This window comes from Phyllopteryx taeniolatus, chromosome 13 (genome assembly GCF_024500385.1).
Source record: "Phyllopteryx taeniolatus isolate TA_2022b chromosome 13, UOR_Ptae_1.2, whole genome shotgun sequence".
NCBI lineage: Eukaryota > Metazoa > Chordata > Actinopteri > Syngnathiformes > Syngnathidae > Phyllopteryx > Phyllopteryx taeniolatus.
The window spans coordinates 12,051,608-12,078,920 of record NC_084514.1 but is presented as its reverse complement, the minus strand read 5'-3'; the positions used below and the strand labels follow the sequence as shown (position 1 = coordinate 12,078,920).

The 27,313-nt window shown below is 42.5% G+C and overlaps 2 protein-coding genes across 9 annotated transcripts in view; one reads left to right on the top strand and one right to left on the bottom strand.

Annotated features, from left to right (window-relative positions):
• The window catches only part of LOC133487803 (zinc finger MYM-type protein 4-like), a 67,151-nt gene extending 63,523 nt beyond the window's left edge, over positions 1 to 3,628 (bottom strand). For 2 of the 7 annotated variants that reach the window (XM_061794944.1, XM_061794945.1), the window contains exons 1-2: positions 3,434 to 3,611; positions 146 to 811 (exon numbers count right to left, since the gene is read on the bottom strand). In XM_061794944.1, the coding sequence (XP_061650928.1) occupies positions 146 to 493 (348 nt within the window). In that variant the 5' untranslated portion in view covers positions 494 to 811; positions 3,434 to 3,611. Of the gene's footprint in view, positions 1 to 145; positions 812 to 3,433 lie in introns of those variants that run through there. The other 5 variants (XM_061794946.1, XR_009791453.1, XM_061794947.1 and 2 more) reach the window with 5 other exon arrangements.
• Positions 3,629 to 13,069: 9,441 nt separating this feature from the next.
• Positions 13,070 to 27,313, top strand: part of adprs (ADP-ribosylserine hydrolase) — a 16,054-nt gene continuing 1,810 nt past the window's right edge. Inside the window, exons 1-6 of one of the 2 annotated variants that reach the window (XM_061794309.1) lie at positions 13,070 to 13,626; positions 17,496 to 17,592; positions 17,704 to 17,911; positions 18,998 to 19,185; positions 19,282 to 19,382; positions 23,369 to 23,741. In XM_061794309.1, the coding sequence (XP_061650293.1) occupies positions 13,449 to 13,626; positions 17,496 to 17,592; positions 17,704 to 17,911; positions 18,998 to 19,185; positions 19,282 to 19,382; positions 23,369 to 23,741 (1,145 nt within the window). In that variant the 5' untranslated portion in view covers positions 13,070 to 13,448. The remainder of the gene's footprint in view (positions 13,627 to 17,495; positions 17,593 to 17,703; positions 17,912 to 18,997; positions 19,186 to 19,281; positions 19,383 to 23,368; positions 23,742 to 27,313) is intronic. The other variant, XM_061794310.1, reaches the window with a different exon arrangement.

Here is a 27,313-nt window from a genome sequence, read left to right as displayed (position 1 = left end):
CCCTGTTAAGTGAAAATAAACGTCTTTAGATTTGACACACCTCAGAGAGGAGTGTTGTTAACAACACTGACAAATTTGAATGGTTAACTTCAACAGTTACTGTGTGTGGACGAAAATCATTAAATAAGCACACAAGCAAACTTACACTCTTTGGTGGGGGCATAATGTGACTGCCGACCATGGCACCTGATGACAGCGGGACAGGAGGATGAAGCCCAGGGAGGGACACAGTTGGTTCTGCCCCATTCACTAGTAACAGCTTAGCCATGAAGCCCTGTTGTCTCCGGTAAAAGTTCACGAAACTATCCTTTGTAAAATGGTCACTGCAGAGGCGGATGTTGTTGTGGATTTTCAGCTCTCCATCAACGTGGCTCTTGATGAAGTCAATCCACCTCTTCTTCATCTCCTCATTTTTGGGGAATCTAAAAAACGACACTGAGCTGTTCTGAAAACTGTGGCATCCAGGGAAGACGCATTTTCGGGTTGCAGGCATGGCTAGCTAGCTAACTGCACGTTTTAATGATAGAAATTATATAGCTTGGAAGAGGCAACTCATGCTGGACGTCCAGGTGCGTCACTGTGTTTTAACCACGCTCCCTCCAAAAAACAGGGGGAAAAAAATGGTGGAAAACAGTTTAATGCTATATCTCCACAATTCAGTACTACTTAGTTCTCAGTCTTTTCACGTTAGTTCTCAGCTTTTTCACGTTTTCAGCAATTATCTTCAAATGTATAATTTAGAAGCAAATCTTTGAATTCACATTACTTTAAATCCTCACGTCAGCCATCAGCGAATTCACCAAACGCCCTCCTGTAACAGTGAAAAGACAGACAATGTACTGTAGCGTCTGCTTAAGATGATGAAACGAAGACATATACGGCAGTCAATCAATAACCTCATTATTGTAAAAAAAAACTGTTAATGTCCCCAGAGAAAACATCCAACTAGCGTTTCTATCAACTGTCAGCCTTCATTCCACAGACATGACCGCAATCATCTTGCTACTTCTGGCCACGCCCTGACTTACCCATCCAATCACAAATAACATCCCCTCATTGTCTCACAGTCAGAGCTCATAACATTCTTGCAATAATCCGATCAAAACAACTGTAGGTTTGCTACAATAAATACATCATTGCAAGCTTTCTACTCCTCCTGTAGTGTTTTCAAATAATATATGATTAAAGTACCCCATTAATCGCAGGGGTTACGTTCCAGAAAACCCCTGCAATAGACAGACTCCACGAACTAGCAACCAATTATTTACTGTATTATCCATAGAAATTTAAAGGTTTCAGATAATGCAATAAAATATCAATATGATAAGTTGGGTGCAGGTATTCTCTTTGTCCATTTGAGGTCACAATCTACACACGCTACACAACAAGCTCATGACTTTAAAAGGCGTGTGTGCTCTGCTTGAGTGACACAAAAGTCAACAAATGTGGACATGCGAAAGAAGGGCGATTCGCTAGCTAAACCATTAGGCACTGTGTATCACAATGACAGTCTCAGTTGAAGGTAGTGCAAAGCATCATGGTGCCTGCTGCTCCTTCCCACAATTTATTCCAGTGCTCTTTTTAACTACATTGTAGAAAATCAAGCTACACGTTGCTTTTTACTTGCATTTATTCAATCTTATTATGAGTCTGTGTATTAGCTATTCTGTATGTCAGGCTCAGTGGGTATTTGTGAATTTATTTTATGAAACTCACTGTGTCTTATCTGTTAAACAGTGGCATTCTGGTCATGTTCACTGCATTACTAAGCCACTTGGTGACTTTCCAAATTGCTCAAAGGTTTATTTTTCCGTAAAGTAAAAGAGCACATTTGTCCTTATGTGAGTCATTCCTGCCACATTATAGTCAAATAGCCATCAATGCTACCTGTACCAAAAATGTGCAGGTGAGTAACTTCACTACACTGATCAATAAAACAAAATCCACGATGCACTGAATCCACAATTAGTGAACCGCAATACAATTAGGGATTAATGTACTATATACTCCATCAACCCTGAAGTTGTAATACATGAATTAGTGTTAAGAGTTTTATCATTTCTGAGCGTCTGCGAGGCAATGAAGGTATCCAAATGTGATTGGACAACCAAGTTGAGGGGTGGAGCTTGTGCAACTGAGGACGGCGGGGGAGAGCTTGAGCTTGTTTGGACAGTGAGTTGACAACTGAAAATAAAGTATCAATAACATCATCGATTCCTCAAAGTCGACTAGACTATCATCACCTTAAAGTCAACAACAAAAATCTGGTCGTTCAATCCCTAACAACACCGAGATTCCACTTGATGGCGCCAAACTGATACTTTCATTTCAAAGACAGCGAAAACATGAGCTTATCAGCAGCGCCCCCAACCCAAAAAAAAAAAATAGAAATACATTTTTTTTTTTTTTTTTTTTAAATCAGCGAAGATGGGAATGACAAACCACTATTATGCGGGATTCAGTGTACTGCATATTTGCATGGTGTCTGTGGACTGCTGATATAATTCTATGTGTAAAGCTGCCCCATTGTCCTCAATTAGTTTGTCTTTTTGGCATTTCAGATCACAGAGTACTCCTCAGTAGTCATGGGCAAGTCTTTCTGAGCATTTAACTTGAGCACATCTACGTTTATATATTTTTTTTCAATGATCAAAATGAGTTAATGTATCCCACCAAAAGTCCATCAAGCAAGAGTCCAGTTTTGGGCAGAGAAACTTTCTTTTCGTGACAATCGTGAGACGACGTAAGGAAATTGTGTGACGTTTTCTGTATGATTTGGATGCGTTTGAAGTAACTGCAAGGAATCACCAAAGTTAAAACGAGGAAGTTAACCGGACAACATAGGTTGTATGACAGTACAATAGAAACGGGTTAATCGCGACATAGTGGGTGTCAAATCACCGTTAAACGATTGCAGGCCTCACGTTGTCTTTTCTCTTACACTGGGAGTGTTTAACCCTTGGCTACGTTGGGATTTCAAACGCTTAACAATATAAACTATAATCATTCGACTGACTAGAACGAGGGTGTTTTAATATATAGTACAGCACGCCGTTTTTATTGTCCATGCAAGCCCCGTGTGAGAGGTTTGTGGGGGCGGCGGGGGGAGACACTGCAAAACGCTGTTATTGGACTGCCAGATTTTATGGCTCACAATAGACCGATGTAGTATTTTAAGAGATGTATTCTTTTGATAGCTATCAATTTTTTAGCCCGCATTACTGGATTTAGAGCTCGCATCAATGCTAAATCACAGCGTGCTAGCGTAACATAGTTGGAAGCTAACTAGCTTTAGCCTAAGCGCCCGTATCTACGCTGTGAGAAAACCACGAATAATGACCGCTGGTGGCAGTTTTTGGTCGGACGCAGTGACTAAGTTGACCCGGTGTTTAGTGTACATAAGTAATTGCACACCCGGTACATGTTCGCTTACCATTAATCGCTTGAGTCTAAAGTCCTCCGAGTCCGCCATCTTTAATTATGCTGCAGTCATTGGGCTTCCAAACAGAACCCCGGCACCGCTACCACCTCCTTCTCTTCGTCCTCCTCCTTCTCCTCCCCTCTCTCGCTGGCCCTGCCGCTTCTTCCTTGAGCAGCTAGCATTACAAGGAGCAACAAGAAGGATGCTGCTGTGAAACTGCAAAGACATAAATAGGCATTCCACTTAAATTCGACAATGGTGGCAAATGTTCTCTGTACTTAAGCAGTAGTACAAATAAAGACCCTTGTAAAAGTACTGAATTAACTCCTGTACTTAGGTAAAAGTAAAATAAGGATAATAAATAAAAAAGGCCTACAGAGTCTGAAATGTGTGCGAAATGAAGGAAAACAATCACGTCACATGAAAAAACATGCACAACATGTGGAAAAGGCTGATAATCACCTTTCAAGGGGATAACTTACTGTGTATCATAAATTACTAAAAGGAATAAAAAAATATACTGAGGTTTACAGCACCTTACAAACAAAAAAACTCATTTTGAGTTGTTCATGCTGTACACAACACAGGGGAAAACTCTTAGCAAAACAAGGTGGAATGTTTAGAAGAACGGAAATGTTTGCCTGAAGGGAAACGAACAAAAAGGCTGGCAACAGGATGACCTGTTGTTTCTGAAATAAAACATGTTCCCATAGCTTTGCTAACACTGTGAACTGAGTAACAGAAAAATTCTAAATTAGCTCATGCTAACAACTAATGAGAAATATACCCCCTAATTGTAACTATGTGTCGTTTCAGATTAGACGGAGAATATTTGAATGCGGCGGCACGGTAGGCGACTGGTTAGAGCATCTGCCTCACAGTTCTGTGGACCGGGGTTTGATTCCCGGCTGCGATTGGCTGGCAACCAGTTCAGGGTGTACCCCACCTCCTGCCCGTTGATGGCTGGGATAGGCTCCAGCACTCCAGCAACCCTTGTGAGAATAAGCGGCTCAGAAAATGGATGGATGGATATTTGAATGCCAGAAGCTCGTGGTTTTTAGGATGGCAACGTCAAACAATTCTCTTAAATAACGAGAATATTTTGATTTTCTGAATCTGTTGCCGTTGCTATTAATGCTTCCCAGTTCACATTCTTCCATTTTTGAACAGGAACTATTCCCACAAAGTTGGGAGCAATGAATTGTCCAAAAGCCCTCGGTATGCTGAATCCTTCAGAGATACTTTCACTGGAATTAAGGAGCCAATCCATCCATCCATCCATTTTCCGAGCCGCTTATCCTCACTAGGGTCGCGGGTGTGCTGGAGCCTATCCCAGCTATCCTCGGGCAGGAGGCGTGGTACATCCTGAACTGATCACCAGCCAATCGCAGGGCACATTTAAACAAACAACCATTCACACTCACATTCACACCTCCGGGCAATTTTAGAGTCTTCAATTAACCTACCATGCATGTTTTTGGGATGTGGGAGGAAACCGGAGTGCCCGGAGAAAACCCACGCAAACTCCACACAGGCGGGGCCGGGATTTGAACCCGGGTCCTCAGAACTGTGAGGTAGACGCTCTAACCAGTCGTCCACCGTGCTGCCTAAGGAGCATGGCTGTGCACTTGTGAAAAAAGAAAGGTCCATGAAGACATAGATGAGAGAGTTTGGTGTGGATGAACTTGACTGGCCTGCACAGTCCTGACCTCTACCCGATAGAACACCTTTGGTAGGAATTAGAGCGGAGACTGAGAGCCAGGCCTTCTGGTCCAACATCATTGTGTGACCTCACAGAGGAAGAATGATAAAAAATTCCCATTAACACATTCCTAAACGTTTTGTACAGCCTTCCCAGAAGTGTTGAAGCTGTTATACCTGCAAAGGGTGGATTGACGTGATATTAAACCCTATGGATTAGGAATGGGAAATTACTTAAATTGACCACCTACAACAACTATTTAACGATAATGTCTTTAGGATGAACTGTTCCAGGAATTCCAGATAATAGGCGGAAACTTTCGTCAATGCAATGAATTAAAAGCAGCAACAAAAAAAAAGAATACCAACACTCCAGAGCACCTTCAAACTGCAGGAGTTTGTCAAGTAAATAGTGACGCTTCTTCCGCAAGGGAAAATCTCTCAAAAGTTGAAACATTTATTTCATGCACTAAATCAATGCATTTACCAATTACTAACCTTTCCATTTCCGCTGGCCGTAACTACTGGATACAGATATGTAAAAATACGGTTAGAATGATAATAAACCCAAATGTACAGTTTATACAATTTAAAGTGATCCATAGAACACACTTTTACTCAGTACACTATGCATAAAGTGGGTCCTTCGGTGTGGGACGTGTCCCGTCCGCTGGGCTACTCTCGGGTGGACTCCTGGGCCCGCTCCCGCCTCTCGATTGATTGAGTGGGGTCCTCAGCCACCACGGTGCAGGCACAGCAATTACAGGGCACTTCTGTCAGTCATTGTGCATGCGAAACAGTGTCAATTCACTTGCATGTGTCCGCAGGCACACAACCCTGGGACTTTTTCGCTGGGTGTGGGGCCACTCACTCATTGCGACAAATAACTCATGAATTTGCGAATTGCTTGGGTATCCCCTCACTCACACCCTCGCCCTATAGACTTTTATAATTTACATAGTCACTCCCACCAGATTTCAGTTGTACAGCCGGGTTCACGACCCTTGTCCTGCATGCTTCTTCTCCTGTCCTTGTCCTGTCCTATCTTGTCCTGTCCTTCCCTCACAGGGTGTAGCACTACTGCCCATACAACACTCATATCAAATGTTTCATTGTTCTAGATATATAATGATTTACTTTTCTCATATTGTTTACAATTAGGGATTTGTCTTTTGTCTTCTTTTCTCCCTCCCCTCAAGAAACTTTGTTCTGTTCGACTGATCGACTCTTCTTCTTCTTTTCCTTTCGGCTTGTCCCTTTAGGGGTCGCCACAGGGCGTCATCCTTTTCCATGTAAGCCTATCTCCTGCATCCTCCTCTCGAACACCAACTGCCCTCATGTCTTCCCTCACGACATCCATCAACCTTCTCTTTGGTCTTCCTCTAGCTCTCTTGCCTGGCAGCTCCATCCTCATCATCCTTCTACCAATATACTCACTATTTCTCCTCTGGATGTGACCAAACCATCGAAGTCTGCTCTCTCTAACTTTGTCTCCAAAACATTGAACCTCGGCTGTCCCTCTTATGAGCTCATTTCTAATTTTATCCAACCTGGTCACTCCGAGAGCGAACCTCAACATCTTCATTTCCGCCACCTACGGCTCTGCTTCCTGTTGTCTCTTCAGTGCCACTGTTTCTAATCCGTGCATCATGGCTGGCCTCACCACTGTTTTATAAACTTTGCCCTTCATCCTAGCAGAGACTCTTCTGTCACATAACACACCTGACACCTTCCTCCACCCGTTCCAACCTGCTTGGACCCGTTTCTTCACTTCCTGACCACACTCACCATTGCTCTGGACGGTTGACCCCAAGTATTTAAAGTCCTCCACCCTTGCTATCTCGTCTCCCTGTAGCCTCACTCTTCCCCCACCACCCGTCTCATTCATGCACATATATTCTGTCTTACTTCGGCTAATCTTCATTCCTCTGCTTTCCAGTGCATGCCTCCATCTTTCTAACTGTTCCGCCACCTGCTCCCTGCTTTCACTGCAGATCACAATGTCATCTGCAAACATCCATGGTCCACGGGGATTCCAGTCTAACCTCATCTGTCAGCCTATCCATCACCACTGCAAACAGGAAGGGGCTCAGCGCTGATCCCTCATGCAGTCCAACCTCCACCTTAAATTCGTCTGTCACACCTACAGCACACCTCACCGCTGTTCTGCTGCCCTCGTACATGTCCTGTATTATTCTAACATACTTCTCTGCCACTCCAGACTTCTGCATGCAGTACCACAGTTCCTCTCTGGGTACTCTGTCATAGGCTTTCTCTCGATCTACAAAGACACAATGTAGCTCCTTCTGACCTTCTCTGTACTTTTCCATCAACATCCTCAAGGCAAATAATGCATCTGTGGTACTCTTTCTAGGCATGAAATCATACTGTTGCTCGCAAATACTCACTTCTGTCCTGAGTCTAGCCTCCACTACTCTTTCCCACAACTTCATTGTGTGGCTCATCAACTTTATTCCTCTATAGTTCCCACAGCTCTGCACATCACCCTTGTTCTTAAAAATGGGCACCACCACACTTTTCCTCCATTCCTCAGGCATCTTCTCACGCGCTAGAATTCTATTGAACAAGCTGGTCAAAAACTCTACAGCCACCTCTCCTAGATGCTTCCATACCTTCACAGGAATGTCATCAGGACCAACTGCATTTCCATTTTTCATCATTTTTAATGCCTTTCTAACTTCCCCCTTACTAATCATTGCCACTTCCTGGTCCACCACACTTGCCTCTTCTACTCTCCTTTCTCTCTCATTTTCCTCATTCATCAACTCCTTGAAGTATTCTTTCCATCTAGCTAACACACTACTTGCACCAGTCAACATATTTCCATCTCTATCCTTAATCACCCTAACCTGCTGCACATCCTTCCCATCTCTATCCCTCTGTCTGGCCAGTCTGTATAGATCCTTTTCTCCTTTTGTGTCCAAGCCGGCATACATGTCATCATATGCTTCTTGCTTGGACTTTGCCACCTCTACCTTTGCCCTATGTCGGATCTCAATTTATTCCTTTCTCCTCGGTCCTCTCAGTGTCCCACTTCTTCTTAGCTAACCTTTTTCCTTGTATGATTTCCTGTACTGTGTGGTTCCACCACCAAGTCTCCTTCTCTCCTTTCCTGCCAGAAGATAGACCAAGTACTCTCCTGCCTGCCTCTCTGATCACCTTGGCTCCAGTGGTCCAGTCTTCTGGAAGCTCCTCATGTCCACCGAGAGCCTGTCTCACCTCTTCCCGAAAAGCTGCACAACACTCGTCCTGTCTCAGCTTCCACCACATGGTTCTCGGCTCAGCCTTTGTCTTCCTCATCTTCCTCCCCACCACCAGAGTCATCTTACACACCACCATCCTATGCTGTCTAGCCACACTCTACCCTACCACTACCTTAGTCGGTAACCTCCTTCAGATTACATCGTCTGCACAAGATGTAATCCACCTGCGTGCTTCTACCTCCGCTCTTGTAGGTCACCCTATGTTCCTGCCTCTTCTGGAAAAAAGTGTTCACTACAGCCATTTGCATCCTTGTTGCAAAGTCTACCACCATCTGTCCCTCCAAGTTCCTTTCCTGGATGCCGTACTTACCCCTTACTTCTTCATCACCCCTATTTCCTTCACCAACATGTCCATTACAATCTGCACCAATTACGACTCTCTCTCTGTCTGAGACGCTCAGAACTACTTCGTCTAGCTCCTTCCAGAATTTCTCTTTCACCTCTTGGTCACATCCTACCTGTGGGGCATAGCCACTAATCACATTACACATAACACCCTCAATTTCAAGTTTCAGCCTCATCACTCGATCTGATACTCTTTTCACCTCCAAGACATTCTGACCCAACTCTTCTTTTAAAATAACCCCGACTCCATTTCTCTTACCATCTACACCATGGTAAAATAATTTAACTTCTAGCCTTACTGCCTTTCCACCAGTTCTCCTGGAACACAATATATCAACCTTTCTCCGAATCATCATGTCAACCAATTCCCGAGATTTTCCTGTCATAGTCCCAACATTCAAAGTCCCCACATTCACTTCTAGGCTCTGTGCTTTCCTCTTCTCTTTCTGCCAAAGAACCCGCTTTCCACCTCGTCTTCTTCTTCGACTTCGACCCACAGTAGCTGAATTTCCAACGGCGCCCTGCAGGTTGACGCCGCCAGTGACGGACGTTGTTAACCCGGGCCACGACCGATCCGGTATGGAATCGACAGATCGACTTTGATTCTCAATAAATATCCATTATAATAAGAAACCACAGCGGCAGGTGAAAAACTCCACTGTGACACAGTAAAACTGTTCCGGCATAAAAGGGATACAGATCCTCCATTCTGCCTAACAGCCGAACAGAAAAATAAATAAATAAATAAATTAGAGCTATCCCAAATTTTATTCTGACTGGTCCAGTTCAAGATATCTACATTCCAGTTCAAGATATTTACATATTCCTTTGCAGATATCTTAAATCAAGTTTTAACTTGGCGAAATGCAGTTTCAGATATCTGTAACTGGAATTATGACGAGGCCGAATCAAATTGTACAAACCCTAATTCCACTGAAGTTGGAATGTTGTGTAAAATCTAATTAAAAAATGAAAACAATGATTTGAAAAACCTGTATTCAATTAAATACACTACAAAAACAATGTTTAATGTTCAAATGGATAAACTTTATTTATTTTTTTAGTTTGGGCAAATATTCACTCATTTTGAATATGATGCCTGCAACATGTTCCAAAAAAAGTGGGACAGGGACATGTTTACCACTATGTTACATCACCTTTCTTTTTAACAACACTCCGTAAGTGTTTGGGAACTGAGGATACTAATTGTTGAAGCTTTGTAGGTGGAATTCTTTTCCATTCTTGCTTGATCTACAACTTCAGTTTCTCAACAGTCTGGGGTCTCCGTTGTGGTATTTTGTGCTTCATAATGCACCACACATTTTCAATGGGAGACAGGTCTCGATTGCTGGAAGGCCAATCTCGTACTCGCCCTTTTATTACAAAGCCACACTAACACATAACACGTGCAGAATGTAACTTAGCATTGTCTTGTTGAAATAAGCCGGGACGTCCCTGAAAAACACGTTGCTTGTGTGTCAGCATATGTAGCTCCAAAACCTGTATGTACTTTTGAGCATTAATGGTGCTTTCACAGATGTGTAAGTTACCCATGCAATGGGCACCCCCACCCCCATACCATCACAGATTCTGGCTTTTGAACTTTGCACAATCCAGATGGTCAATTTTCTTCTTTGGCCCGGACGACACAACGTCCATGTGTTGCTGAGCCCACGTGGCAATATCCTTTACACAATAATGCCGGTTTTTAATGCATTGCCGCCTGATGGATCGAAGGTCACGGGCATTCAATGTTGATTTTCGTCTTTGCCACTTACATGCAGAGATTTCTCCAGATTCTCTGAATCTTTTGATGATATTATGGACAGTAGATGATAAAATCCCTAAATTCTAGGCAATTGTACATTGAGAAATATTGTTTTTGCTCCCGCAGTGACCCTCGCCCCCATCCTTGATTGTGAACAACTGGGCCTTTTGGGGATGCTCCTTTTTTAACCAATCAGACACTCACCTGTTTTTAATTAACCTGTTCAGCTCTGGAATGTTGAGAACAGGTGTTTTATAAGCATTCCTCAACTTTCCCAGTCTTTTGTTGCCCCTGTACCAGCTTTTTTGGAATGTGTTGCAGCCATCAAATTCGAATTGCGAGAATATTTGCAAAAAATAAATAAATGAATAAATAATGGTCATCAGTTTGAATATTAAATATCTTGTCTTTGTAGTGTATTCATCCATCCATCCATTTTCTGAGCCGCTTCTCCTCACTAGGGTCGCGGGCGTGCTGGAGCCTATCCCAGCTGTCATCGGGCAGGAGGCGGGGTACACCCTGAACTGGTTGCCAGCCAATCGCAGGGCACATAGAAACTAACAACCATTCGCACTCACAGTCATGCCTACGGGCAATTTAGAGTCTCCAATTAATGCATGTTTTTGGGATGTGGGAGGAAACCGGAGTGCCCTGAGAAAACCCACGCAGGCACGGGGAGAACATGCAAACTCCACACAGGCGGGGACGGGGATTGAACCCCGCACCTCAGAACTGTGAGGCTGACGCTCTAACCAGTCGGCCACCGTGCTGCCTGTAGTGTATTCAATTGAATATATTTGTATTCTGTATTCTATGTTCTGTATTGTATTCTTTAACACAACATCCCAACTTCATTAGAATTGGGGTTTGTAGATACCGTATCTCAAACTAGAGTTACAGACATCTACAATTCCCTTGCAGATGTCCATAATTCACTCGCAGATATTGGCGGCTGAGTAGATCTATAATGACAAACCCAATACACATAAATGGCAAAAGTGACGTCATTTGTCCTAGTCGTAATGATGTTTCAGATATCTGTAATTCAGTTTTGACTAGACACCTGAATTACAGATATCTGTCTCTGTTGTTTCGACTAGTCACAATTCTTTTATCACTATCTGAATGAAAAATTCAACTAAACTCCATCTATCCATCCATCCATTTTACTCCGCTTATCCGAGGTCGGGTCGCGGGGGCAACAGCTTAAGCAGGGAAGCTCAGACTTCCCTCTCCCCAGCCACTTTGTCCAGCTCTTCCAGAGGGATCCCGAGGCGTTCCTAGGCCAGCAGAGAGACGTAGTCTCTCCAGCGTATCCTGGGTCGTCCCTGGGGCCTCCTCTCTGTGGGACATGCCTCACCACGGACGTGTCCGGGAGGCATCCTAACCAGATGTCCAAGTCATCTAATCTGGCTCCTTTTGATGCGGAGGAGTAGCAGCTCGACCCTGAGCCCCTCCCAGATGACCGAGCTCTTCACCCTATATCTTAGGAGAGTGCCCGGACGCCCTGCGGAGGAAACTCATTTCAGATGCTTGTATCCGCGATGTTGTTCTTTCGGTCACGACCCACAGCTTGTGACCATAGGTGAGGGTAGGAACATAGATCGACCGGTAAATCGAGAGCTTTGCCTTTTGGCTCAGTTTCACCACGACAGACCGATACAGAGTCTGCATCACTGCAGATGCTGCACTGATCCGCCTGTCGATCTCCCGCTCCATTCTTCCCTCACTTGTGAACAAGACCTTGAGATACTTGATCTCCTCTTCTTGGGGCGGGATCTCCTCTCTGACCCCGAGAAGGCACTCCACCCTTTTCTGACTGAGGACCATGGCCTCAGATTTGGAGGTGCTGATTTTCATCTCAGCTGCTTCACACTCAGATGTAAACCGTTCCAGCGAGAGTTGGAGCTATGGCTTGATGAAGCCATCAGAACCACATCATCTGCAAAAAGCAGCAAGATGAACTAAACTCATCTTGCCATGCAATTCAGGAACAGTGGGGTAAAAAAGTATTTTGTCAGCCACCACTTGTGCAAGTTCTCCCACTTAAAACAATGAGAGAGTCCCTAACACAGATGGTCAAATGACATGTCGAATCAAACACCGATATTGCATATACAGTAAATTTGTAGTAACGACAAATCCAGCCACGATTTTTTACAGACAGTTTGCGAAATTGTCCTCCAAATACTACACGTGATATAGTCTAAAATGTAGGTATTAGGCCGAGTACGAGCGTGTGAAAACTGAATGTCAGGCGAATATCAAACATCCGGCCAACTTTCTCGAACTGAGAAATTGCGAGAGTACCTGGAGAAACCCCATGCAAGCATGTGGGGAACATGCAAACTCCCACAGAAAAGGCTGGAGCTGAGATTTCAACCTGAGGTATAATCAATCTTAATTATATATAATGTAATTGTACACAATTAACGTCTAGTCTTTGTGCGTCTGCTGTTTAGGGGTTGCATTTATTTTTCATGCAACTCCATCCATATGAAATGAACTGTAAACTACTCCTGTCCAGTAGGTGGCAATAATAACCTGAAAACAAATCAAACCCCGCATGAAGGGATTGCTCTAAAATATACACCGTCCTTTGTTTTGTATTTGTAAGAACAATATAACGTGCATTATTCGCGAAAGTGGTCTCACGTACATACGACAACTTTTCATTCATTGTTTCGGATGAATTTCAATCACATTGGTATCCTGTGCCTACTATTGCACATAATTTATTTCGTCGACTGTATCTTCCGTGTCGGCCTTGAGTGTTCGTATGCAGACGTGACATCGAGTCATTACCCGGAAGTAGTAGACAGACCGACGAGCCGACATTTCTGTGAGTTGTTGTTGAGGCTCGTCAACTACACACTGCAGATATTTTGCGCTTTCGATTACACGGACACGTTTGGTGACTGGCGGATGAATGGCGAGAGCGGTGGTGGCAGCGGCGGGGCCGAAGTCTCTGTCCCGGTTTAGAGGCGCTCTGGTCGCGGCCGTGCTGGGCGACTGTGTCGGCGGAGAGTTCGAGGGAGTTGAGGAGGTTCCCATAGAAAATGTGCTGCAGCACATGAACAGTCTGGACGACGAGACCAAAGGAAATGGTGAGTGACATCGCGTGACACAACATTAGGTACGCTTACACATCCAACTCACGTCCAATAAAACGTTAAAAAATAAAAATAAAATAAATGAAGCACAAAGCTTACACGCAAGGACAACGTCTGCAAATGTGTTAGCAAGTCGTCTACATTTGTCACATAAGTGTATCAATAACAGTTCGCACATCAGACTACAGGCTATACCAATTACTACGCATTAGCATAAAACTATGGATTCCATTTTTATTTAAGTTTCATTTTTTTCATTTTATATCTTAGCCCGTCTGCGGCCTCACAGTGCCGAGGGTCTCGTAGGCATGTGACAAAAATGTTCAAAATACCTTTTTATCAAAATAGGCGATAACATTGGGTGCAGCTGTGTTGTTACACGAATAAAAGCCGTAGTTTGTAAGAATTTTATGCCACTTCTTTAAAGTCGAACATTTTCCAAAATTTTCTGCCTAGAAATCAAAGTAAATCATTAGGAAATGTGTGACCGAACCCTTAACTCGTTGGTAGAAAAATGCCTGGATGTTTCTTGTAAGTTGAGACGAAAATGTGACGTTTAAACAGGGTGACGTCTGCTCGAGCATCTCATTTTAATAAATTACTTCAAACTTCACAGAAAACATGAGTAATAATAATGAATCGTGCTCAAACCCCTCAACTTTTTCCCCTTCAAAATGCACATTCTTATCAAGCCCATTTTTTTATTTTTTTGTTCATTCATTCAAATTTGCTGAGCCAAATATTTGTAGTATTACACACAGTAACGTACATCATGTAGAAGTTATGTGCAGGTAGTGCATGCTTTCTGACCCGCTTATCTTTACTAGGGTCGCAGGCGTGCTAGAGCCTATCCCAGTTATCGTTGGGCGAGAGGCGGGGTACACCCTGAACTGGTCGCCAGCCAATTGCAGGGCACATGGAGACAATCAACCATTCACACACACATTCACACCTATGGGCAATTTAGAGTCTTCAATTAACATACCAACATAGACAAACAATGTGTAAACTACAAGCATGAAGTTAGATTTAATGCAGGATTAAGCAGTTCATTTTCCTGAAAAGCATGAAAATTACAGTTACATACTTATTACGGTTAATAAGCCTGTGCAGAGCTGTCAGATGTTACGGATCGTCCATATTTTGTTACAGAAATCACTGAATGCTAAATTGACACTGATTGTTAAAAATCATGGGTCAAATTGCTCAAACAGGTTGAAAATGACCAAAAATAGTTGGTAGATAATTGCGGCGATATTTTTGACAACACACCAAATGCAGACACAGCGTTGTTCCCAGTGCCCGTGCTGTCCACTCGCCACCTCACCAATGGCAAACTGAAACAGTGTGTGGCGATGCGAATATTTCCCAGATTAGCCGTGCTGGTGAAGGCCCAATTTGGCTGATCAGAATCGTCCGCATCAAAAATAATAATTTAGGCCACTTCATCGTGCTTTTGAAATCTTTTACAATTATCTGACAGCTTAAATTATCGTACTAGTATTTACCACCAAAGATTTTGAATATTAATGTTTATCATCAACCAATTGGGAGAATTCTCCTATTTTCCAGCGAGATGAAGTCCTTAAAATCCTTCTTGAGGATTATTATCCAACAATTGAATTATCTCAACACTTTTACTGTAATTGATAAGAACATTAATCAACGTTTAATATAGTTTACAATTTCATCTGCTTTTATACTAGCATCTTAGTGATGAAAAGCATCACTGTCACGCTGCACTTTATCACATTTTTTTAAATTTATAAAATAACAAATATTGAGGTGAAGCCATCATTTATTAATGATCATGTTTATAGAGTAATGATTATATTGTGCAATTGAACACTATGCAGAATTATTTCTTATCATATTACATAATATACTGCAATAACTGTACAGCGGTAATGTTCTTGACAATAAAACAAATATGGAAATTCAGACAAATTGTTCTGGAGGGGAATTTCTATTGGGTGGCAGTTCTGCATTTAGTATCACCTTTATCAGCTTCAAACTTTGTATAGTCTTGAACGTGCTCTGAAAATGCTATCGCAGAAGAAAAACTCCCTTTCTTGATTTACACCTTTACATATTACCGGTACATGTTTTTACTTTTTTATTTTTATTTTTTTAAAACCATATACATTGCCACCAGAAAGTATTCACACCCCTTCACTTTTTCCACGTTTTGCTATATTAAAGACTTTTTATAAAGCTGATTTGATTGAGTATAGTTTTCTTTAAAAAAAAATCTACATAAAATATCCCATAATGACAAAGTAAAAACATATTTTCAGACAATTTTCCAAGTTTATTGAAAATGTAAACATTTAAACATGATAGGTACATAAATATTCACACACTTGGCTTAATATTTTGTTGAAGCACCTTTCGCAACAAACACAGCCTTAAGTCTTCTTGGGTATGTCTCTTCGAGCTTGGCACACCTGTTTTGGGGGATTTTCTCCCATTCTTCTCTGCAGATCTTCACAAGGTCATCAGGTTGGATGGGCAGCATCCGTGGACAGCCATTTTTAGGTCTTTACAGAGATGTTCGATTGGATTCAAGTCCGGGCTCTGGGTTGGCCACTCAAGGACATTCACAGGCTGCTCCTGAAGAGCAACTACTCTTGGCTGTGTGGTTTGGGTCATTGTCATTTTGGAAGGTGAATTGACGCCCTTGTCTGAGTTCCAGAGAACTCTGGAGCAAGTTCTCTTGAAGAATTTCTCTATATTTGGCAGCTGTCATTTTACCTTCTATGCGGACTAGTCACCCAGTTCCTGCAGCAGAAAAAGAGCCCCACTGCATGATGCTGCCACCACCATGCTTCACAGTTGGGATGGTGTTAGCCAGGTGTTGAGCAGTGCCTCTTCGTCTCCAGATGTAATGCTTGCAATTCAGGCCAGAAAGTTCTATTTTGGTTTCATCAGACCAGAGAATTTTGTTTCTGCAGGTCTGACAATCCTTAAAGTGCCTTTTGGCAAACTCCAAGCGGGCTGCCATGTGCCTTTTAATGAGAAGTGGTTTCCGTCTGGCCACTCTACCATAAAGGCCTGATTGGTGGAGTGCGTTAGCAGTGGTTTACCTTCTGGATGGTTCTCCTATCTCCGAAAGGGAACACTGCCGCGCCGCCTTAGTGACCATAGGGTTCTTGTTCACCTCTCTAAGGCCCTTCTTCCCCGGTTACTCAGCTTGGTCGGACGGCCAAATCTAGGAAGGGTCCTGGTGTTTCCAAACTTCTTCCATTTCCTAATGATCGAGACCACAGTGCTTTTCGGGACCTTCAATGCTGCTGAAATTCTTTTGTATCCTTCCCCAGATTTGTGCCGTGACACAATCTGGTCTCAGAGGTCTGCAGACAATTCCTTAAGCTTCATTGCTTGGTTTCTGCTCTGATATACACTGCCACCTATGAGACGTTGTATAGACCAGTGTGTGCCATTCCAAATGATGTTCAATCAACTGAATTTACCACAGGTGGACTCCATTCAAGTTGGAGAAGCATCTCAAGGATGATCAGTGGAAATCAGATACACCTGAGCTTAAGTTTGCATGTCAGAGCAAAGTGTGTGAATACTTATGTACTTATTATATTTGAATGTTTATTTTGTTCTTTAATACATTTACACAAATGTCTGAAAACATGTTTTTACTTTGTCATTATGGGATATTTTATGTAGATGGTTTTATTTTATGTATTTTTTATTTTTTTTAAACTATACTCAAATCAGCTTTAGAATAAGTCTGTAACATAGCAAAATGTGGAAAACGTGAAGAGGTGTGAATACTTTCTGGTGGCACTGTATTACTGCCACTGCAGAATCCACTGCACATTCATGGTGTGTGTGCATGCGTCTTTCAGGTATCCTTGAATACAGTGACGACACAGCTATGGCACGTTGTGTGGTCCAGTCTCTGCTCACCCGGGCTGGCTTTGATGAGCACGACATGGCTCGCAGGTAGACAAAAAGACCATATATGTGTGCTATCAAGCAATTATTTTTTAAAATGTGTCAAGTAAACCACGACCATTGATTTAATCCATACACACAAATTTCTTGCTTTTCCAGGTTTGCAAAGGAGTACAGTGTATCCCCCGGTCGAGGCTATGGTTCTGGAGTGATCCAGGTGTTAAAGAAGCTGGCGTCCCCTCACCTCACTGATGTGTACCAGCCAGCCAGGGATCAGTTTAATGGTCGCGGTTCTTTTGGGAATGGAGGCGCAATGAGGGTGGCCCCCTTTGCGTTGGCCTTCTCTGATCCAGCTGATGTTAAAAAGGTTTGCTGAGAGGATGCCTATTTTGACTTGAAGCTATTAAAACTTAAAAGAGACATAGTATGCATTTCTTTCGCTATTTCTCGTCTTGCAGAAGAATTTGTCCATTTTAGTCTCGTGCAAGTGAGTGACGGTGTACCCTATGTACTGCTGGGAAAATGGCGAGTCTGACTTTTGTTACCATGACGACTAGGGAAAGAGCCTGCTCATGGGACTGTAGTCTTCAATTCGTGGTAGCAGAGCCCAGTGTATGTGTGTGCGTGCGTGCATTTTTTTCATCCATCCATCCATTTTCTTTACCGCTTATCCTCACTAGATTTTACACAAAATACGAGTGATTCACCAATACTGTCTGTCCTCGTACTTGTAAAAATGCTCTGATATTACGACACCGATACCACTTCAACAGCCTGACATTTTCCTTTTGGGCAGGTGGCGTAGGAGCCATGCCTGCAATGTAGAGATACTTTAAGGTAGACACAGTTGGTAACACTGAAGGTGAATGCAAATTATGCTCTGCAAAATGGAGGTTACACTCCACTTGGGCGGCGAAAGATGCAGCTGCCCCGCAAGTTGTGGCGGCATTAGGCCTGTCATGATAAGTCCTATATTGACTTATGATTCAATAAATAAAATAGACACAATAGTTTTTCACCATTAAAAAACAATATCGTTTATTGTGATAGTTTTTAAGAAAATACATTGTCTTAAAAAAAATTGTTACTGTGACTAGGCAGTGGGCTGTCCAGCAAGCACCGAGTTTCTCGACACCCATTCTAGTTTGTGCTGCTCGGCTCCAGCCGAGCCTGCTGCACTCCTGACAGGAAGCCACTTAAATTAACCCCACTGTTATGTAACAGTGGGACGGGAGTGCAGAACAGCTTGCTCACATACATTTACAGAAATGACAGGCAGATAACAAAAGATTTAAGATGGTTGTTTAATTTCACACTTGGGTGAGCAGGCACGACAGAGACCCAACTATTTGTATACTAGCAATTAAAAAGTCCCAAATATTTCCATTATGTTCCATTTAATGACTTGTCATTCGATGTCTCATCATGAAGTTTCTCTCTCTTGCCTTGCTAGTTTGCTCGTCTGGGTGCTATGCTGACTCACTCTTGCTCCCTTGGCTATAATGGGGCAGTGCTACAAGCATTAGCGGTCCACCTTGCCCTACAGGGTGCATTGGACCTCCCCCAGACATTCATCGACACACTCATCACAGAGATGGAGGAAGTAGAGGCTGATGAGGTGTCACGTAATGACGCCAGAATGTAAGTTACTACATGCTTCAGTACCAGTGTACAACTTAGTAAAGCAATATTAGCGGTTTAATTGAAAGTAATTGTTGTCCCTCGATGTGTTTGCAGTCTGAAGGAAGCAGAGAAGCCATTCTGTAACCGGCTTCATCGAGTTAGAGATTTGATGGACACAAGCAAGGTCACCATAGAGGAGGTCATTTCTGAGCTGGGTCAGTACTTCAAAAATGTACTTTTGTGATATTCAAATACAACATGAAAAAAACTTTCTTTCAAATCCCTCCATACATTAAAAATTGGTCTATCCATTCACGTATACACACACATAGGCTAAATTGTAAGTACTCTTCCATTAAAAGAACTCATGATGGTCACTGAGATAATTTGAAATGGACAAAAGTAATTCTTAATGGGGAAAAAAAAATACTGAAAACTCACCATGAAAATCAAGCACCGCCCCATTGTGCAAACAATGATGTGTGTAACTCACAATGAGATTTCTGCACCTGGTGACAGCCATTTTCACCGACTAATGTGAGGAAACTGCTCCAGCTGTCTCAGGTTTGAAAAGTTGTCTCCAGACTCCATGTTTCAACTCATTCCACAGATTTTTGATAGTGTTATAGATGTTCAAGATTTATATAAAGGCTCTTTTGAATACTGTAAAGTTATGTTCTTATTTATTGTTTAGTTATTTTAGCTTTTTGGGTCGTTATCTTGTTGCAGGACCCATGACTTGTGGCTGAGGCCAAGCTTTCTGACACTGGACCGCACATTTTGCTCCAGAATGCCTTGATAGCCTTAAGATTTCAGTGTACGCAGCACAGTTTAAGACACCATGTGCCGGATGCAGGAAAGTAGCCCCAGAACATAACTGTAAACGTAAGAACTGATGTGACTTGCCAAACAGCTCCAGTTTTGTTTAATCTGGCCCAAAAGATTTGTGGCATTTCAATATACAGTGGGAGGGAAAAGTATGTGAACGCTTTGGAATTTCTTAAAACCCTTTCATGCATATCGGTCACTACAGTGCACAGCTATTCAAAAGCCGTTTTCTCCTATATGAATGAGTCTTAAAGTCACAGTTGCGCATCAGTCACAATACTGGACGCTAGTATGTCATGCCATACACTGTTATCTACTGGTCAGCTTTTGTAGGTGGAATTTTTTTTCTCTCTCAAAAACAAGATGGCTGACAGAAGCACACAAGTGCCTTTCAGTCGAGGAATATCTGTCCATTCCTTCTATTGTAGGGCACCCTTGCAGGTAAAAAAAATATGGGAACATCAAGAAACAACTAAGGAGTGATTTGTGATTTTGTGATTTTTAAAATATTTAAGTATTGATTTTGTGATTTGAGGAAATTGTGATTAATCACGTGTTCACTAAATTGGACATCATGCATCGCTAGCTATATTTTGACTACAATTTACAGTATTGCCTCAACTTTATGTTTTGAAATTACTTTATCTGCGGTAACCTTTTAGGTGCAAATCAGAGGTTTTTTTTTTAATTATAGAAATATTTTGTGGATATTTGTCCTGTCATGGCGGCACAGTGGACGACTGGTTAGAGCGTCTGCCTCACAGTTCTGAAGACCGGGGTTCAATCCCCGGCCCCGCCTGTGTGGAGTTTTCATGTTCTCCCCGTGCCCGTGTGGGTTTTCTCCGGGCACTCCGGTTTCCTCCCACATCCCAAAAACATGCATGGTAGGTTAATTGACAACTCTAAATTGCCCGTAGGTATGAATGTGAGTGCGAATGGTTGTTTGTTTATATGTGCCCTGCAATTGGCTGGCAACCAGTTCAGGGTGTACCCCGCCTTCTACCCGATGATAGCTGGGATAGGCTCCAGCTCGCCCGCGACCCTAGTGAGGAGAAGCGGCTCAGAAAACGGATGGATTTGTCCTATCATGAGAGGAATGAGCCTTGTCCTTATGTTTTGTAGAGGTCAGGTGCAGAGCATGCCTTCAACATAGTCAAGAAAATACCATCTGATTCAAGTGAGGATGGTTTCAGTGGCAGTGATGAGGAATGGCTACCTGGAAAAAGAGAATTAGCAAATGGCAGCAGTAGTGACAGTGAAGCTGAGGATGCAGAGGAAGATGAGCTTGGTGAAAAAAAACTGAGGGACCTGAGGATATCCTATCTGACAAAGATCAAAAACACAATAAAAGCAGACATGTCTGGAAAACCAAAGAATGAGTTTGAGGGAGACTTGCCTCCTTTTGTAGGAGCGTTGAAAGTGAATATTGAGGGAACAGATCCAATAGATTTCTTCATGCATCTATTTCACGAAAAGCTGATAGATGAAATAGTGCTCAACTCAAACCTCTCTGCACTGCAAAATGGGAAAGAAAATCTGGCCATTACAAATAGTGAAACTAAGTTTCTACGGATTAATTTGATCCCGTCATACCTCAGATACCCAAGATCAAGAATGTACTGGTCATCAGCGGAAGGGCTGCGTCTTGATTTGATAACAAATGCCATGCCGCTGAGCAGATTCTGCGGTACATTCACTTTGTTGATAATTATTCACAGGAGCCAGGAAATCCCGATAAGCGCTTCAAAATGAGGCCAGTGTTGGATACACTCAATAAAACCTTCCGTTCAGCAGTGGATCCTGAAGAATTCCAATCAATTGATGAACAGATCATTCCATTCAAGGGGCATTTATCTATCAAGCAGTACATCCCAAAGAAATCCAAATCCTGGGGTGTGAAAGTGTGGGTTAAAGCAGGGAGCTCTGGATATAGGCACAGATTCGAAGTTTATCAAGGTTTGGCTGGGTGTGGTGTCGTCAGTGGATTGGGAATGGATGCAGATGTTATGTGTCTTTGTGAGGACATCCAGCAAAAGAATCACGAGGTGTTTTTTGACCATTTCTTTTGCACCATTCCACTTATTCAGGCATTGAAACAACAAGGCATCTATGGCACTGGTACATGTCGAAGCAACAGGCTCTAAGGAGCACAACTGAAGCTGAAGAAGTGAAAAGAAACTCAAAGGAGGAGGAAGAGGATCTTGCTCTATTGTCACGAATGCTGAACACATCCCTGTTACACGCTGGCTGGATAGTTTCGTGATTCACATGGCCTCTTCCTTTGTTGGCCAGTCTCCACCAAATTTGGCCTAGAGATGGAGCAAGAAAGAAAAAAATGATCCTCAACATAATGCGATAAAGTTTGGTCCTGGAGACCACTGGCCCCAGCTCACTGAAGCCAAAAATGCAAACAGATGCCATGACTCTGCCTGCACATGAAAAACCAAGTACATCTGCATTAGAATTAGAATTAGAATCACCTTTTATTGTCATGAACATGCATGCATGTACACAAAATTTGTTCTCTGCATTTAACCCATCACAGTGAACACATACACATGTTAGTGGAACACACTGGAGCAGGGGGCAGCTGAAGCGCCCGGGGAGCATTTCAGGGTATTAGTGTCTTGCTCAAGGACACCACAGCCGTGAGTCCGGGGGATGTTGGCGGATGGTACAGTCGGGGTCTTGAACCTAGGTCCCCCACGGTGGCAGGCGATGATCTTAACCATTGGGCCATGGCTGCAGTGCCTTGTAGCTTTGTGCCCTGGGTGCTTTGCCAATTTCCATACAAGATAACCTTTTCCACTGAAGACAACACTGTATTAATGGACAAAATTACATTTAAAAAAAACCCCGAAAGTTTGTAATAGTAGTAGGCTGATATGTACAAGAAGGCAGGTTCATTGTTATGGTTGGAGTTGTTTAAACTGTACTATCTGTGCTTCAAAAACTTTCTTTGGTTAAATGTTTTTGCAATACATTCAACAGGAATAAATATACCGTTACCGCTAGCTGTCAGCGTTCAAGGAGTAGCCTATGACGACAGCGACGGCGCCCCCCCCCCCCCCCCCATATATACATATGCACGTATGTCTATATGTATGTGTGTGCGTGTTTGTCCTTTTTCATCGTCTTTGAGGTTTTTTGTTGTTTTCCCATTCTGTCACCGTTTTTATACATATTGGTGTACTTGGTGTCTTGTAACTACAGTACTATATCAATAGATTCTACCTAATTAATCACATAAACAATAAATAATGCAAAGTCTGTCTATTCTGTAGTTTAACATGCACGTGTAGTCTGAAAAGTTCTCGCAACCTTTTTTTTTTTCTATTCTGCCCATTCATGTCAACCTTTCACCCTTTTTCAGGTAATGGCATTGCAGCACTCCAGTCAGTACCAACTGCCATCTTCTGCGTTCTCCATTGCCTGCAACCGAGGGAATACCTTCCAGAGAACTACGGTGGCCTGGAGCGGACAATAGCCTACAGTTTGGCACTGGGAGGGGACACAGACACCATAGCCTGCATGGCTGGGGCAATTGCTGGAGCCCACTATGGCATCGAGGTCATCCCTCCGCCGTGGATCCGCTGCTGTGAGGGGGCAGATGATGCAGATGTGAATGCAGAGCGGCTTCACATGCTTTACCATCAGGTATCACAGGGGAGCGGGACACAAGCAAGTGATCAGAGCAGTGACGACACATCTGACAACCATCAAAAGTCTTCAAACGGCACAGAGAAGTAAACCACAAGCAAAAAGTTACATACATTTTTCAGACAGAACTGTTTTCTCCTCTGCTTGTCACCTCAGAAACTTTGATGAAGGGAAAATATAATTTTTATTTGGAAAAATCGCAAATGTTCTTCAATATTGTATCAGGATAAAAAAAAAGATTAAGGACATTAAAGAGACATGCACTTTTTCTCATAAATGAAAACTGTTCCCAGGTGCCTCGGACATTCTTCTGTCAAAACACACAAAGGAACGATTTATAGCACACTCAACATGCACTTGTAACACTCCGCTTTAAATTACCGTAATTTCTCTGTTATAATACACATTTTTTCCTTATAAATTAATCAAAAGTCGACAGCGCGTATTATACATGGGTATAATGAAAATTTACTTTTTCCCCCCACATTGTATAACATATACCGTTACCTAGGGGTTGTGAAAAATGTGTACTTTTATTCCGATATTTAGTCTTCAATCCTTAAACTCTATGTTGGTACTGAGTGTATGGTATAAACTTAACTTTAAAATTTGATACAACTAAATCAGCATTTGCTAAACGGTTAGCATCCGCGATTAGCATTGGCATGCTACCAATTACCATTTTAGGTAAGAAAAAACACTAACTGCCATTCAGTTCACTCATACATCATATGTACATTAAACATCTAGTAGTGTCTTAAAAATCACTGACAAATGCTCCTCTGTCTATATATATATATATATATATATATATACACACACACACACACATACACACATATATATATATATACACACACACACATATATATATATATATATATATATATATATATATACACACACACACACACACACACACACACACACACACACACGCATCTCGGATTGGGACTCTGTATAGGCATATGCTTAAATTTATATTCAAAGAGTCAAGAAACAAAACATCCCTATTCATAAACTTGTACTGTATAATGAGACCATGCAAAATCTTAAAAGTTTTCCAATTTTACACCCAGGGAGTTGGTAACAAGGGTCCATTAATTTAATCTTCCACTTGAATCTGTTATTTTCAACCTTGCTTACTGGTAGAATCTCGTTTGCGGTAAAAATTGTTTTTTGTTTTTGGCTTGGGTGTTTCTTGTCCGACTTTTCAAAACCAAAATAACTCCACCCTGCTGACCTTTTGGGGCCTTTCTTGTCCACAGTGTCATCAGTTGAGCCTCCTGTCTTCTGAGGGAACACTCATTTTCTTTTCTTTTTTAGTGCTCTCTCACTGCTGAGGCGCTGGCTAGCAGTGGGCTACAAACATTAGTGCCTGTTGTGTGTCACTACTAATGTGCCGTGTGCTTCAACCTAACTTGCCATGGTTCTATTGACGCCACATAATTGGTTCAGTGCAGAGCAACTTGCATTATCATTTGCGGTTCGTCGTGTCTGTCAAAACATGGACAAATGCAATCTATGGACCGCGTGTCAAACGTTTATCAGGGTATGCATCTTTATCGTTTTATTACCGCCCAGCCCTAATGAAGAGATTTTTTGATGGACCGTTGTAGCCGCTAAACAGCAAGACCGAGAACCCCTTGGAGCACGCCACCTCATAGTTGGTGGATCCTCCGAGCTTTACCCAGAAAAGCGCATTCTGTTTCAGCCGTCTTGTTTCAGCGACAAAAGCCGAAAATAGCTTGAAAATGCATTTTATGTGCGTATTACCCGTAAGCGTATTATCCACGAGAAATTACGGTACTTGTTTTGGGGAGCAGTTCTGCCTCAGTCAAATTTTTGACTTCATTACCATAATGACTGGGGGCGGAGCTAGGGTGTTGTGACTATGTGAGCGGCTTTAGGTTCTCAAACAGACCATAGGTCTGAGAAAGGTGAGCGGACATAAAAATGTTCCCTTGTGGCGGCATCACCAAACCGGCAAATTAAACTTTTCAATTAGTGTCATCGTTCTGGACGTGGTGAATGCATTGGACACATCACTAAACCCCCTAGTCAACAAGTTTGACGAACATTTGCGTTTATGCCGGTTACCAGACAGTAAAGCTGTTAGGTAATGCTAATCAGTGCTACGAAAGCAGCATTGCTTACCTGTCTAGTTCGGTGCCCAGACTCTGCTCATCATTTGAAAATGCTGGATTTTTTTCCCCAGCCTAGCTGTCAAGTCATAGGTGGAGAAACTTGGTGTGGAGGTGGTTATTATGTATATTAGCCTCACTGTTGCACAAAATATAGAATGGTTCACTTCACAGTAAATACAGTATTTGGTTGTTTAATTTAATCCTTGGTGGGTGGGCAGACCCAACTACTGTATTTGTGTAGAAGCAATTAAAAAGTCAACTGCCTCACAGTTCTGAGGACCCGGGTTCCAATCCGGCCTCGCCTGTGTGGAGTTTGCGTGTTCTTCCCGTGCCTGGGTGGGTTTTCTCCGGGCACTCCGGTTTCCTCCCACATCCCCAAAACATGCATGGTATAGGTTGATTGACAACTCTAGATTGTCCACAGGTGTGCATGTGAGTGCGAATGGTTGTTTTTTTTATATGTGCCCTGCGATTGGCTGGCGACCAGTTCAGGGTGTACCCCGCCTCTCGCGCAAAGTCAGCTGAGATAGGCGCCAGCACACCGCAACCTTCGTGAGGTTAAGAGGTTCAGAAAATGGATGAATGGATCAAATCTGTCAGTTGCAATGACAGCCATGCAGAGATGTGGAGTGCAGATATAAGTAACAAATACAAGGAATATGAAAAGTATACACACCCTTGGTCTAATGCTAGGTTTTTGGACACATTAAATGGTTCCCCCCCCATTTAATGTGTCCAATAACTTCTACAACTAAATTGAAATCGAGGAAATCTTTTTAAGAGGGGAAATAGAAATTAACAGCTGAGCTAATGTGTTTGCAGAAGTATGCAAACCCTCATAACTGGGGATGTGGTTGTGTTAACCTTTGACCAATCACATTCAAATGCATGTTAAGTGAGAGTCAGCACACACCTGCCTCCATTTAAAGTGCCTCTGATTAACCCCAAATAAGGTTCACAAGTGATGGTCAGCACAGAGCATCCATAGCATCTGAGGTATTTCATTGTTCAAAGGTATCAGTCAGGAGAAGGATACAAGGCAATAAATATACCATGGAACAGTGACAACAGCCATCACATGGTGAAAATATTGCACAACAGTGACATGACCAAGAACTCACCATCCCGCCAAAATTGTTGAAAAGATAAGAAGAAAACTGGTCAGGGAGGGTTTCAAGAGACAGCACCATTAAAGGAGCTGCAGCAATTTATGGCAAGTCCTGACGATATAATACATGAGACAACAATCTCCCATCTTTAAGTTTTATTTCTGGGCTATGGGGTAGGGTGGCAGCAAAATGGCAGCCTTTTCTTACAAAGTAAGAAAAAACAAAATCTCCCAAACGCATGCGGGAAAATGTATTATGATCTGATGAAACCAAGCTTAATTTTTTTAATTTTTTTTACCACAAAGAAATTCCAAAAGGTATGTTTGCCACAAACACACCACTGCTCATCACTGGAAAAAAAACACCCTATCTACAGTGAAGCATGTTGGTGAAGCATCATGC